The sequence below is a fragment of the Lactuca serriola genome, chromosome 6, assembly GCF_051521515.1.
Source record: "Lactuca serriola cultivar US96UC23 chromosome 6, Lser_US96UC23_V15, whole genome shotgun sequence".
NCBI classification, from domain to species: Eukaryota; Viridiplantae; Streptophyta; class Magnoliopsida; order Asterales; family Asteraceae; genus Lactuca; species Lactuca serriola.
The window spans coordinates 163122568-163136115 of record NC_136413.1 but is presented as its reverse complement, the minus strand read 5'-3'; the positions used below and the strand labels follow the sequence as shown (position 1 = coordinate 163136115).

The 13548-nt window shown below is 33.8% G+C and overlaps 2 protein-coding genes across 5 annotated transcripts; one reads left to right on the top strand and one right to left on the bottom strand.

Moving 5' to 3' along the window:
* Window positions 1-3044: 3044 nt before the first annotated feature.
* On the bottom strand, window positions 3045-13011 carry LOC145057237 (protein GAMETE EXPRESSED 2-like). 4 transcript variants are annotated; one of them, XM_079005013.1, is made up of 18 exons: window positions 12721-13007; window positions 11860-12189; window positions 11436-11780; window positions 10676-11338; window positions 10379-10585; window positions 10230-10309; window positions 9990-10131; window positions 9580-9897; window positions 9374-9498; window positions 9021-9238; window positions 8465-8692; window positions 8142-8377; window positions 7600-7844; window positions 7056-7215; window positions 6565-6740; window positions 6421-6479; window positions 6202-6319; window positions 3045-5403 (listed from the first exon to the last, which is right to left on the bottom strand). In XM_079005013.1, the coding sequence occupies exons 1-17, from the start codon at window positions 12878-12880 to the stop codon at window positions 6202-6204; spliced, it is 3810 nt and encodes a 1269-aa protein (XP_078861139.1). In that variant the 5' UTR covers window positions 12881-13007; the 3' UTR covers window positions 3045-5403. The 4 variants fall into 4 exon arrangements, with proteins under 4 accessions (XP_078861139.1, XP_078861140.1, XP_078861141.1 ...); XM_079005014.1 differs by lacking the exon at window positions 3045-5403 and having other exon boundaries at window positions 6121-6319; window positions 10230-10300; XM_079005015.1 differs by lacking the exons at window positions 3045-5403; window positions 6202-6319; window positions 6421-6479; window positions 6565-6740 and having other exon boundaries at window positions 7097-7231; window positions 12721-13010.
* LOC145057239 (subtilisin-like protease 4) lies at window positions 3088-5726 on the top strand. The gene has a single exon (XM_079005018.1). It carries the CDS (start codon window positions 3204-3206, stop codon window positions 5574-5576), a length of 2373 nt encoding a protein of 790 aa, XP_078861144.1. The 5' UTR covers window positions 3088-3203; the 3' UTR covers window positions 5577-5726.
* Window positions 13012-13548: the final 537 nt, after the last annotated feature.

Sequence of the window (13548 nt, the reverse complement as noted above, 5' to 3'; positions counted from 1 at the left end):
AACTACCTGAAATGTTAATCATATCCAATAAATCATATAAATCATAGCATCATACTTTCATTTTAGTGCTCTAATATGATGAAATATGAAAGTAGAATCAACAAATCAGTGAAAGTACGTTGCTATACTCGTATAGATTTCTAAAACTAAAAAGTTATAGTATTATGAAATATGAAAGAAAAGATGAATTGTTTTAATTTTAATGTTGATTGAAATAACTCCAACTAGGGTAATTATTACAAAAATGGACCATGATGCAGGAATATATTACAAAAATGGTCTTTGTGGCAGGTAATTGTTACAAAAATAGTCCTTATTACAGGAAAACATGACAAAAATGATCCTTTAAGAAGCTGTTAAAATTGTCCTTGTAGCAAGGGTATATTACAAAAATGGTCCTTTTGACACGTAACTGTTACAATGGTAAGTACTTTCAACTAGGATAACCATTTGATCTATGGTTCTTTTTATGTGTGGTGATTATTAGTGATATTATCACATATTTTTATGTGATTATTAGTGATATTCTTATATATTTTTATGTGATTTATTATGATTATATTACAAGCAATTGTTCAAGATGGATAAACAAGAGGAGCAACTATGCAAATTTAATCTTCATGTCAACTTTGGTGTTTCCTTCCAACAAGTATTAAGTTTGATAGTTTAATATTTTAAGTAATTACTAGCACAATGTTTAGACTTATTATAGCTTTCTGGAATATATTTTTGTATTAAATATTGAGAATATTACAGTAAGAAAAGTTAAGTATTAACTTAAGTAATGCTTTTGTGTTTTGCATTTATTATCTTAATTGTTTTTTATTATTTTATATCCCATTTAAATTTATGAAAAATACATTGGATCTAATTTTGAAATATAAATGTTTTGTTGTAAAAAAAAGTGCCACTAAAACATACAAATTGTTTTTATTTTAGCAGACATATAGTGGCATAAGAAAAGTGTCACAAAAACCCAAAGTGCTATAGTGGTAAAAAAAAGTGTCACTAAAACCTAAAAGGGCTGCAGCGACACAACAAAAAAGTACCACTAAAAGCCTTTAGTGGGAGCGTTTGTAGTGACATTTTTTTTTGTGTCGCTGATTGCCATTGGTGTTTTTAGTGGCACTTTTTTGGTTTTCAATAACACTTTTTTTGTGCCACTAAACATCGTTTTATTTGTAGTGTATATGTAGGATCTATATGAAATTGAGCTGGATAGGGATTTAGCAGCCAGGAAACCCATGTCTTCTAACAACCACAATATAAATTGTGACTGATCTTCTAGATCTTCTACTTGCTTGAAGTGTAGAAGCAAATGCTAAACATACAAAATGTTCGAAATGGAGAATAATCAGGCATTGATCAATAATACAACAATGATAAAATAATCAGATTAGTATTCAATGGGAACATGAGATTGAAAGTATAAGGATCGAGCAACATTCAAGATATGCTTATGTATTTGGTTGCTAATTTCCCATGAAAATACCAACCAAACAGAAAATCAATCGCTAGATATAAACCATAAATACCAATGGATGAAGTTCACATCGTTAAATTAATGTCGGAATTTCTATCCTAAATTGGTCAAAGTTTGTCATATATTGAAACAATTTAGGACACCTAGTTGGCAAAAAGCTTATTACAGCTTATTGTAATTTACTATTTGGTAAAACCATAAAAATAACTTATTTTAGCTTATGAACTAGGTTTTTGATAAACTACTTTGAGATAATTTTTGATGAGTATTTTCAAAATATTCTAAATATGCCCTTATATCTAAATGTTCATTTATGTTATTTTACATTTGCAATCTAGTTTATAAGTTATTTTTTTTACTGAACATAACAAATTCATAAATTACCTTAATATCTACATGCTAGTCTGCGCCAAATACGACCTTAATGACGACTATTTAGCCGCTAGCTTAGAGAAAAGTCACCGCGATACACGTTTTTTGGGCGACATTAATGACAATATAAACTTCACTAGAGACATATCGATGGACTTTCTGTCGCAAATTTATTTAGAAAAGTCGAAACTCGAAAATGCAACCTTCGGGACATGGGCTTATTATTATTATTATTATTATTATTATTATTTAATTATCTTGTAGGACATGCTGGGATTCAACTGTTAGGGCTTTTGATCATAACTTACCATTTATGAGTTTCAGGACATAGTTGAATTAAGGACGGAAGAAAGGATCATCCGATCATTGAACCATGATAAACACAAGAATCCAATTATAAAAACAAATAAATAAATCATATTATAAACAAAATCATAATGATACATATATAATATGTTGATTTGTTCCAAGATTCCGATGGTATAAAGTTAAACAAGCCTTGGCATGCCATACGGTTATGCTCTTTTTGCCGCTTATTTATCTTTGTCTTAAACAAAACATTTCTATTTAAAACTAGTTTGAATACCTTTGAATAAATTTAATTATAAGAAGTTTGAGATTTTTATAAGAATTTTTTTTGGTAAATACAGTTTAAAAGGGCATCCATTAGCGGAAGCATGATAGATACAACATCTCAAACCCAAAAAAATGTTCTTATCATCCTATGAAAAGTAAATATCAAGGACTTCAATAAACATAGAAAACACACAATCACACGAGATATAAAAATGTAAAGAAAACAATGATTTAACATGGTTCACTCAATCAGAAAAAAAAAATCAATCGAGCTACATCCATAGATGAACTATAGAGATTTCATAAATAATAGTTGTCACACACGCTTTGTGTCTTAGGGTTATATTTGTATAACTATTTATAGAGACAAGTTGAGCTAAAAAACTGCTTGTGAACTGGACCTAAAAACCATTAATGCTTGTCTCCACAGCCCCCATGAGGTCAAAGGGAAGATCATGCTCCACAAATCAACATTGCAACATCGGCTTAAATCTATATAGTTCTAGAAAATGTTGTCTATTTTTTAAACGTCTAAGATAGTTTTCAATAGTTACAAAGATATGGGAATTAATTTCTTGACCAAAAAAAATTATTATGATTTTTTGTAATGAAATAATGAAATGATAACGACCAGATGGAAAATGTTGTAGAGAAAGTTTTTCAAACAAATTAAGACCATAATATGTTCTGCCGTTCAAGATTCTTGCACTATTAGGTTATTCATGTCTTAACATGTGGCAATACCATATACTCTTTTAGGCGCTTAATACACATGGCTCAAACTCTTTTTGGGTCTATATATATATCTAAACCAAGTTCTACCAAAACCATAGCAAAGTCTAAACCTCCTTTTGACTTCTCCATGATCTGTAAACACCTGTTAGAAATGATGATCAACCCACTCCTAATTTCGATCTTACTCTTTACATTATCTCTTGCAATTGCTGAAGGCAGCGACTCTGAAAAGACAAGTGTTAGTGTCTTGAAAACTTACATTGTCCATGTAAAGAAACCCGAAGCTTCTCTATCCACACAAAGTGAAGATCACGATCACAAAGCATATCATCGATCATTTCTCCCCTTTCGTCTCGCATCCTTAGAGAAAGAGGAACCATTACTTTACTCATACCAAAATGTTGTCAGTGGTTTTTCAGCCAGACTCACTGATGCAGATATTGAAGCCATGAGAAAGAAAGATGGGTTTGTATCAGCTCATCAAGAAAGAATTCTAAAGCTTCAGACAACTCATACACCAACATTCTTGGGGTTGCATCAGGAGTCTGGTTTTTGGAAGGAATCAAACTTTGGGAAAGGTACTATCATTGGCGTATTAGATGGTGGAATTCTACCAGATCATGCTTCATTTAGTGACTATGGAATGCCACCTCCACCTTCTAAATGGAAAGGAAGGTGTGAATTCAATGCCTCAACATGCAACAACAAACTCATAGGTGCAAGATCTTTTAACATCGCTTCCATGGCCTCAAACACAAGCAAGAAAGTCGAGACACCAATAGATGAAGACGGACATGGGACACATACTGCAAGCACAGCTGCTGGTGGTTTTGTGAAGGATGCTGAAGCACTTGGTGGTGCTGCAGGGACAGCTGTCGGGGTGGCACCCTATGCTCATCTGGCGGTTTATAAAGTTTGTTTTGGTCCAGATTGCCCAGAGAGTGACATATTAGCCGGGCTTGATGCTGCAGTAGCTGATGGAGTTGATGTGATATCAATTTCTATTGGAGAAGAAAACGTGCCTTTTTTTCAAGACAATATTGCAATAGCTTCATTTGCAGCTATCCAAAAAGGAATCTTTGTGAGCTGTGCAACAGGGAACTCAGGTCCGTTCAATGGCACTGCAACAAATGTAGCTCCATGGGTTCTAACAGTTGGTGCTAGCACAACTGACAGAAAAATCAAAGCCACAGCTAAACTAGGAAACAATAAAGAATTTGATGGTGAATCTTTATTTCAACCAAAAGGCTCCCCTTTTTCTACACTTTCACCACTCGTGTACGCTGGTGCTAATGACAAACAAGATTCCAAGTTATGTGTCAATGGATCGCTTGAAGGTATGGATGTGAAGGGAAAAGTGGTGTTGTGTGAGAGAGGTGTGACATCAAGAATAGAGAAAGGACAAGTGGTGAAGGACGCAGGTGGTGGAGCTATGATATTGATGAACCAACAACCACAGGGATTCAGCCTAGATGCAGATGCACATGTCCTCCCAGCAACACAGGTGAGTTACACAGCTGGACTGGAGATTAAATCTTACATCAACTCAACACTTACACCAATGGCAGCTTTACTGTTCAAAGGAACAGTAATTGGAGACCCTTTAGCTCCATCTGTGGCTTCATTCTCTTCTAGAGGCCCGAATACAGTGAGTCCAGGAATTCTGAAACCAGACATTATTGGACCAGGTGTCAGCATTCTAGCAGCATGGACAACCCCACTTCCTGGAAGCACCAACACAAAATCTCCATTTAACATGATGTCTGGAACGTCAATGTCATGCCCACATCTCAGCGGTGTTGCAGCACTGCTGAAAGCTACTCATCCTAATTGGACACCAGCAGCTATAAAGTCAGCTATAATGACTTCTGCAGATCTTGTTAATCTCAAAGGTACACCAATAGTAGATGAAACACTCCAACCAGCTGACCTATTTGCTACGGGTTCGGGTCATGTTAACCCATCAAAAGCCAATGATCCTGGATTGATCTATGATATCCAGCCTGATGATTACATACCCTACTTGTGTGGGCTTGGGTATAGTGATGAAGAAGTTGGGATCATTGCACATGGGCCGATTAAATGTTCAATGAAATCTAGCATACCAGAAGGCCAGTTGAATTATCCTTCGTTTGCTGTTAAACTTGGATCATCTCAAACGTTTACAAGGACAGTGACAAATGTTGGAGAAGCTTATACATCATATGTTGCTAAAGTTGTTGCACCAAAAGGAGTATCTGTTAGTGTTAATCCCAGCAAGATTAGTTTCAGGCAGATGGATGAGAAGGCAACATACTCAGTGATATTCAGACGTACAAATGAGGAAGCAGGTGAATATTCTCAAGGCTATATAGCATGGGTCTCTACTAAATACATGGTTCGAAGTGTAATCTCTGTGAACTTCGTTTAAAACTAGCTATGTACTACTTATGATGAATGTGAGACTGAATACTTAATTGTTCTTGGTTGTATTAGACACAATACTTGTCTTGTTGGAGAATTTTTTATAATTATACATTGTGAGTCTGGAAATCGTTTAACTCAGTAACTTTAATATGTTTATGTTGGAAAATGCATTTTAATTATAAAATCAAAGAGTTTGAGTTTCTGAGAATGAAGATCAACCATGTGATCACAAGGTTAGTTAGAGCACAATAATCTAATACTACTGATAGAAAGCTTCTTGGCCTTGCATAATGACAATTCTTGGGTCTTATATATATCTTAGGAGTCAAGATATATAGATTTAGATCTAGAAGACTAATAGGACCTAGTCAAAGTATTTACAAAGACAGTTTTGAAAGGGTTCAAAATAGAGAACTACAAGCATGAAATAATTCCTATGTGTAAGATGTTACACACATATATATATATATATATATATATATATATATATATATATATATATATATATATATATATATATATATATATATGCTTCCAAAACAAGGATCTGAAATCAATATCTCCACAGTTTACTGATTTAAAGACTATACATACATACAAAAAGAATTTGGAAAAATACAGTTACTGACCTAGTGAAGGATTTTAACTAATGAGGAGGAATTTACAGATAGAGTTCCATTAATTTGACCAGATGGGAATGATGTGTGAGAATCAACACTTAGCCCAATTTTTGATTCCTCATTCAACCTGTTATGTCACCAATAAAATATTTATTAAATAATGTTTGTCATTTCTTAACAAACAAATAAGGCCCACAACATGAACACATTTAAGAAATATATACTTACGGGTTAGATAAGCCGGAAGGCTGTCCAGTTATATTCTCAGATGAATCTTTTGTACTTGACTGCACATGAGTTTGGAAGTGATTATAAATTATTTAAAATAATAAATAAGACGATAACAAAAATATTTGATGTTATAAAATTTACCATGTGTTCATGGGAGCTTTGCAGCTTATGAAGCTGAAAATTTTGAGATTGAGGTTGAGGTTGATCTTTGAACTTTTTGTGTAGGAGGGCAAATACACATTTAGATGTGTAAAATATTAGTATCGCGGTCAATGATGAGAGTATAGTGGATTCGATCACAATCGCTGATATAAGAGCTGTACATCATGTAATGAATTAATTTAATTGATGTTTCACTTACTTTTAGAAAATTACATCAAAAAACAGTTTTACTTACTTTTAGAAAATAACAAAAAACAATTTAATTGAAGTTTTGAAACTTTTAAATATATTATTGTTATTGAAGATTATATTGATGAAAGTAACTTATAATATATCATTCCATTTCATCAAAGCGTTAACAAAAAAAAACACCCCTCCCCATTGGACGAAGGAATCGGAATACTCAATTCCATTCGTCTTCGATTACTAGCAAAAAGTAGCATAAAGATGATTGCATAGAAGTAACTTACAGTGAGCTACGACAGGATCCACGGGCATCTTTCTTATCAAGTTTATGGAGGCCTCAGAAATAAGAGGCACTGACATCATCTCTTGACAATCTTCTGGATAACATCCATACCACCCCATATCATTAACACTCACTGTAAGCACCCCACCATCCTCATCACCCTGTATTTTATTTGTACTTACAGACATTGAGTCAGTCAAGGGTTTAGGGTTTAGGGTTTAGGACATTGTATGTTTAAATTCTAACCTATTATGACATTGTACTTTCAACCTTTTTTTTCTAGATAGGACATTATACTTTGAAAAATCTACCTATTTATAGCAAAGTCATTCCAAACCCAAAAAGAGTCTTCACTGCTATGATTAGGTAAATTTTTTAAAAGAACAGTGTCCTAATAAGAACAAAAAATGAAAATACAATAAAAAATAATTTTTTTTTGAAGTCGGGTGTTGTGATATAAAGGAATGAAATTAGAATGGTATAGTAAACAAGTAAATAAAAGTATGTTGCAATTTCTTAAAAACTAAAATAAAATAGAAACTCACATAATAAAGGATTTGTTGGAGGAGAGTGTTGCAATCTTCAATTGTTCCCCTGAATCTAATGGCTTTTGCTTTGAGAGAAAAACGTCTTGAGATTTCAATAAATGTTAGAAGGGGTTGCCACTGATTGCTGTTGCTATTCTTCAACTTTAACTCAGTTGTGCTTGTAAGCTCAGCCGGAAGGTTTGCTGAGAAATATCCAGAACTAACTTCCACTGAAAACATCACACGGAAGTGACTCTTGTTTCCTGCAATTCAACAAATAGCAACGTACTTTGAATTTTTTTGTTTTTTTTTTTTTAATTATACATTTCTTCCAATTCAGTAGATTTTTCAAACTATAATGTCCTAATAAGAAAAAAGTGGAAGTAAAGTGCTATAACCTGATACATTTTTCAAAGTACAATCTCTTAATAAGAAAAAATAAATGAAAAGTGCAGTGTTGACTTGTTGTAAACTGTAACAGAAAGAAATAAAAGTAAAATGTTTTGACAATAACCAAATAAATAAAAGTACATTGTTATTTCCTGTAAACTGTAATATACCTGTAAAGTGAAGATGATCCGGATCCCCAATAGAGAAGTTAAAATTGTCTCGTTGTCTATCAAAGATCAAGAATCCTTCATCTTTTGTCACATTCTCCAACAGGATGAACTCAGGGACATTAATAAACGGAGGATCATTTCTTGGGTTGACAATGACTGGAATATCCCAATCATACTTCCCATGCTTGTTCATGGTGGTAACCTTAACAGTATCTTCACCACTGAAGTTCCCCTCCCTGATTTACAAATATCATATAATATTAAGAGGTTAAAACTCCAAAGTAAAGGGAAAGTAGTGAAAAAATTGGTTGAATTTCGAGTACCCGATGTATTTGAGTGATTTAATGGCAAAATTGATAACTTCCAAACGACCTCTTATAATCAATTCTTTAGATGTTCCTTCCCTTTTAGTGACTGAAATCTCCTTCCACATGGGATCCCAAAGTTGCATCTGTAGAGGAGAGAGAAAGACGGATCCATGTTGTGCAGTGAACATAATAGAGATGTTCTCTGTTGAATCTGAATATGTGATCTCAAAGCCTGAATAACCACTGCGAAAAAGAAACAACCATATAATATAAGAATTTACCAAATAATGTTAGAAGTTGTTTCTTTTTGACTAAATGGGTTTAATGGGTTAAGAACATAATCTGGAAAGAATGACTAAAAAAGTCTGGCTTACTACCTATTTTCTCCTTTCTTCTTTTTTCCTCCCAACTCCCCTCACATTCAAATTAATGAATATTTTGAATTTGTTTTTCGGATTGTAAGGGTAGAATGGTCTCTCATTTTTCTAGTCTGACTTCATATATACAACACTTCATCCAGACATACAACACTCTATCTTATTAGTAAGTTGTAATACGTTTAACACCTTACCCAAATTTAGGACTGAAGGTATCTTCATCTGCCTGCAATTGAGTTGGAAAAGAAACAAACTGTGGGGGAATACAGCGGACAGATATGTTTACATGAGAAGAAGCATTGTTGCCATTTGCATCTGACATTGAGTATGGAAATGAATCATTTCCATAAAATCTCTTAAATGGAGTGTATATAAACAGATCTCCATACTGCAAAAGTGAACCATGACCTGGCTGCCAATACAAAATATATTTCATTCAGAAATAATATTGCAGCTGAATACTAATAGTATTTTGAACTTTTCAAACATTAAAAACAATTATGATGATCGATGTTTAATTAAAAACTAAATAGTAAATATCATATACCCTTTCATATTCAACGACTTTTGCCTTTCCACCAACAAAGTAATCATTTACTAGAGCATTAAAAACTATGGATTCATCCTCCCAAACAGAGACATCAAGACCATAAGCTATAGGAAAGTCCTCCCCTGAAGAACAAAAAAATTATACGTCATATGGACACATATTGTATTTCTATTTAAATATTCAAAATTCCTAATTAAACTTACTGTTATAAGTAGTCACCTCAAAGGGACATGGTGAGATACTCATTCCATCAAATGAAGCACATATCTTGTAAGTTCCAAGATTCATTGGCATGTAGAAGCCAGTGTATGTTCCATCCCTGTTGTCTACAAACAATACAACCATAAAAAACGGTTTGTTGATTGAATCAGGCTCCAGTGTTAATTTGGATAATTCTGATTCTTGTAACAAGACTGGATTAGAAAAAGAATCCATCAGTTGCAGATCTACACTATGTAAAACTGCTTTTGAGACTCTGGCTTTATATTTTACAACTCTTGATACGGATGCATTGACCTTGCCTGCATCAAAATTAAGGAACATAGTATATTATGTTATCATAATCCAAACACCTAATCAAACAAATGTTGCAATTGATAGTTTTCAGCAATACCTGCACTTACAAACTTTGTGAATGGCTTTCCTTCATTCAGTGGAATGTTGCCACAATATATACGAATCTCATATACCCCACTCTTTTCAGGTATATAAACAACCTCAAAGTTGCTATTCCACGTTTTCCAATCCTCATCAGACTATAATATAAGAAACAGAAACCATCATTATCATTATTATTATTTTATTAATATGTAGAATGTAAAATGCATTGAGAGCAACATAAACAAGTCCTTACTTTGTTGTTATGCAAGTAAATAGATGGAACTTCCAATGCACCAAAGTTGAACATTCCAGTTGACTGAGTACCTGTTACATCTTTGAATGTTTTCATTAATGTATATATAAAAATATAAATTTTGAAACAGATAAAAAAAATACTTATACCATTGTCAGGATCCATTGGATATATTTGTGGATCCACATGAAGCGAGAGTGAAGGCAATGTGATTTCTACTCGAAGTCTATGTACCTCAATTGGTGATGGATACTGATAAGCATCTCTTAAGAAGATAGAAAATTTTGAAACTTCTCCCGCAACAGAGTTATGTAAACCAGATCCATTAACAATACTCTTCATTCCATCACAATACCCTATTCAAGATTCTCCTACCATATACAAACCATCACCATTTTAACAAAATACAGTAAAACAACAACAAATAAAAGAAAAACAAAACTCACCAATGTAGATGCTAAATTCGTATGGCATATTCAAGATCTGTTTCTTCTTATCCTTATCTGTAATGATGAGTGAAAACTCCCCATGTTGAAGTAATTTGAAAGATAATGATTGAACACCTGGAACTACTTCCTGATATTTCAAATCACCAATAGGCAAAGACAAATTTGTCCCCTTCTCAATAACATCAAAATCAAATGGATAAAACCCTGGAATAAGGTTCCCATATTTATCTCGTTGAGTTATAAATGTTTCCATTATGGAAAAGATCTGAAAAGATTTTGATTCAATGCCCCAATGTGGCACACAGTTACCAACATCAAGTGGTCCAGGGTCAACCATGAAAGTCAACGGGGATCCAATCAAGTGTTGGTTTTTATCTTTTACGTGAAGTAAGAGATTTCCTGATGTGGCTGCAATAAAGTTAGTGGATAAACCACCAAATGTATTCCATCCATTTTGACTCACATCCAACACCGTTGCATCCTCACCTTCTTCAGTTGTAGCATATATGTCAAAAATGACATTACTTCCTTCACTTTTACGTGTAGCATTGTTCCCAAATGCATCTTTAGGAAGTACCATGATTTTAGCTGTTGTCCCAGCTACAAAATGATTGCCTTCACCTCTCCATGACACAGTCCCAGCAGGTTTATAAATGAAAGCTTTAGTTTAAAAAAGAAAAAACGATTGTATCATTATTAATAACAGCATAGGATAAGAAAATTGAGCAAAAACCATAACTTTATTCAAAACAAAAACCTGGTGTAACACTGAAAGACATAGAGGCGTCAAACACATTGAGATTTTCTTGAGTGATAAGCACGTGGAACATCCCAACCATAATTGGCATAAAATGTAACTCCCATTTGTTCGTATCAGGGCCCAAAGTGTAAGAAACCCCTGTAATGTAACTACTATTTCCCATCTTCTCATTCTTTCCATTGTAGTCACTCACGGTGATGTTGGGATTAAAAGGGTATTTGTATGTCTTAGTGTTCAAATTCTCAGATACTATAACCTGAATAGTTGCATTATCACCTGCCTTAAACTCACTCTTAGAATTCAGCCAACGAAACATGAAATGAGGAGGTATATAAGACTTAGCTGTAACAAAATGTACACCAAATAAGCGAATGTATAAACATACAAGTATAAAAACCAGAAGTGTATTTAAAACAAAAACCTGGTGAAACGTGGAAATGCAAAGAGTTGTCATGCACTCTGAAATGTTCATCATCAATAACCATGTAGAAAACTCCAACCATGATTGGCTTAAAAAGAATCCGCCAGTTGTTCGTATCATTGCCAAAATCGGAATGCACATCAGTAACATAACTACTGTTCCCCATTGAGCCATTCACTGTGATGTTCGGATCAAAAGGGTATTTGTATTCCTCACTGTTGTAATTCCCCAATATTTTAACCTCAATCGTTGCAATATCACCTGGGTAAAATTCATCATCATCATCCATCCAACTATAAGCAAAACCTGGTGACGGTGTAGACCTATCATCTGCAACACAATGTACAGCAAATTAGACAATATAGAACAAATATGATCCATTCTTACACTTGTGTTAGTGTTAGCTTGTTCTAAGTAGTTTAGTTGCTTAGTTAATTAAGAGTTGTGGGGTAAACTTCCAATATTGTTAGTAGCATACTCCTATATAAAAGAGGTAGCTCTCCCTGTTATGTTTTGTGTTGTAGAGTTTGAATAGATCCACTATTTCCATTGTATGAGAACGATAATCACATGTTGTTGTTTCAATTCTCTGGATTAGCTTTTGATTAATTAGTGTTTCATTTTGTTCCAGGTGTGCTTTCATTCCATGAACAATGTAACTGCATTAGAAGATCCGAACCTAGTTCCTAATTCGAATTTCACATAGATATTTCGAATTCTATGCCTAGAAAATTTGTCGTGTTCAATTTGTTTTTTCCCTATCACCGTATTGAAATTAAATATAAACGGATTACGCTATTTTATATGCAATGAGGAGACCATAGATATATTCTTGAGTAAGTGCGTATGACATAGATTAACCTGATTTTGATAGATGAGGAGCAATGAAGAAGATGAGGAGGGCAATGAGAGCGTTGCAGAAGAGCCACTGAGCAGCCATGGTCGAGGATGTTTTCCGCAGAATTGAGGGATTTTCAGTAGAATAAGAAGAATCTGCATAGTGAAATGGCGGTTTGAACATGTAATTGTATTCAGAGGGAGGGAAATCGGTTGTGGCCGCATCTATCGGAAGATAAGGAAAAGAAGAGGAGGTTTCCGGCGTATCACCAGAAAGCGGACCGTTATTTGGACGAAAGGCGTCTCCAAAGGGTAATTTACAAGTTCGGTCCCTGAAATATACTTAAAATAACAGATTTATTCCAAGCTTCGATTTTGTTAAAAACTTGGCCATGTGGTTCTCCTTTTTGTAGTTTTGCAGATCATCAAATCTAATCACTCGTCGTTTACTTAATTAGGTATTTCAAAATAGAAAAAGACAAAAATATTTAATTAAAATACATGTTTTCCAAGAAAAAAGATAAAAACTATCAAGATCCTACGAATACCCTCATAATGCCAAAGTGATATCTACAAAATCATGAAGTTGACTAGAGAGATCTTCGATGAGCTAAGTCAGTGGGATGCGAAAAAAACGCCTTAGTGCACTACGAAATGGGTATGGATGGCTCAAAATGACAACAATATGAAAAGTTCTCTCGGACGAAAATGGCTCGACACGATAACAATCTACAACTTACGATAAGTTTTTCTTCTTCCTTTTTATATATTTTAAGAAAATAACAAATGGAAAAAATAATTCAAAAAATCTCAAAAAATGATATGTGTCAATTTCAATGAGAACATGACATT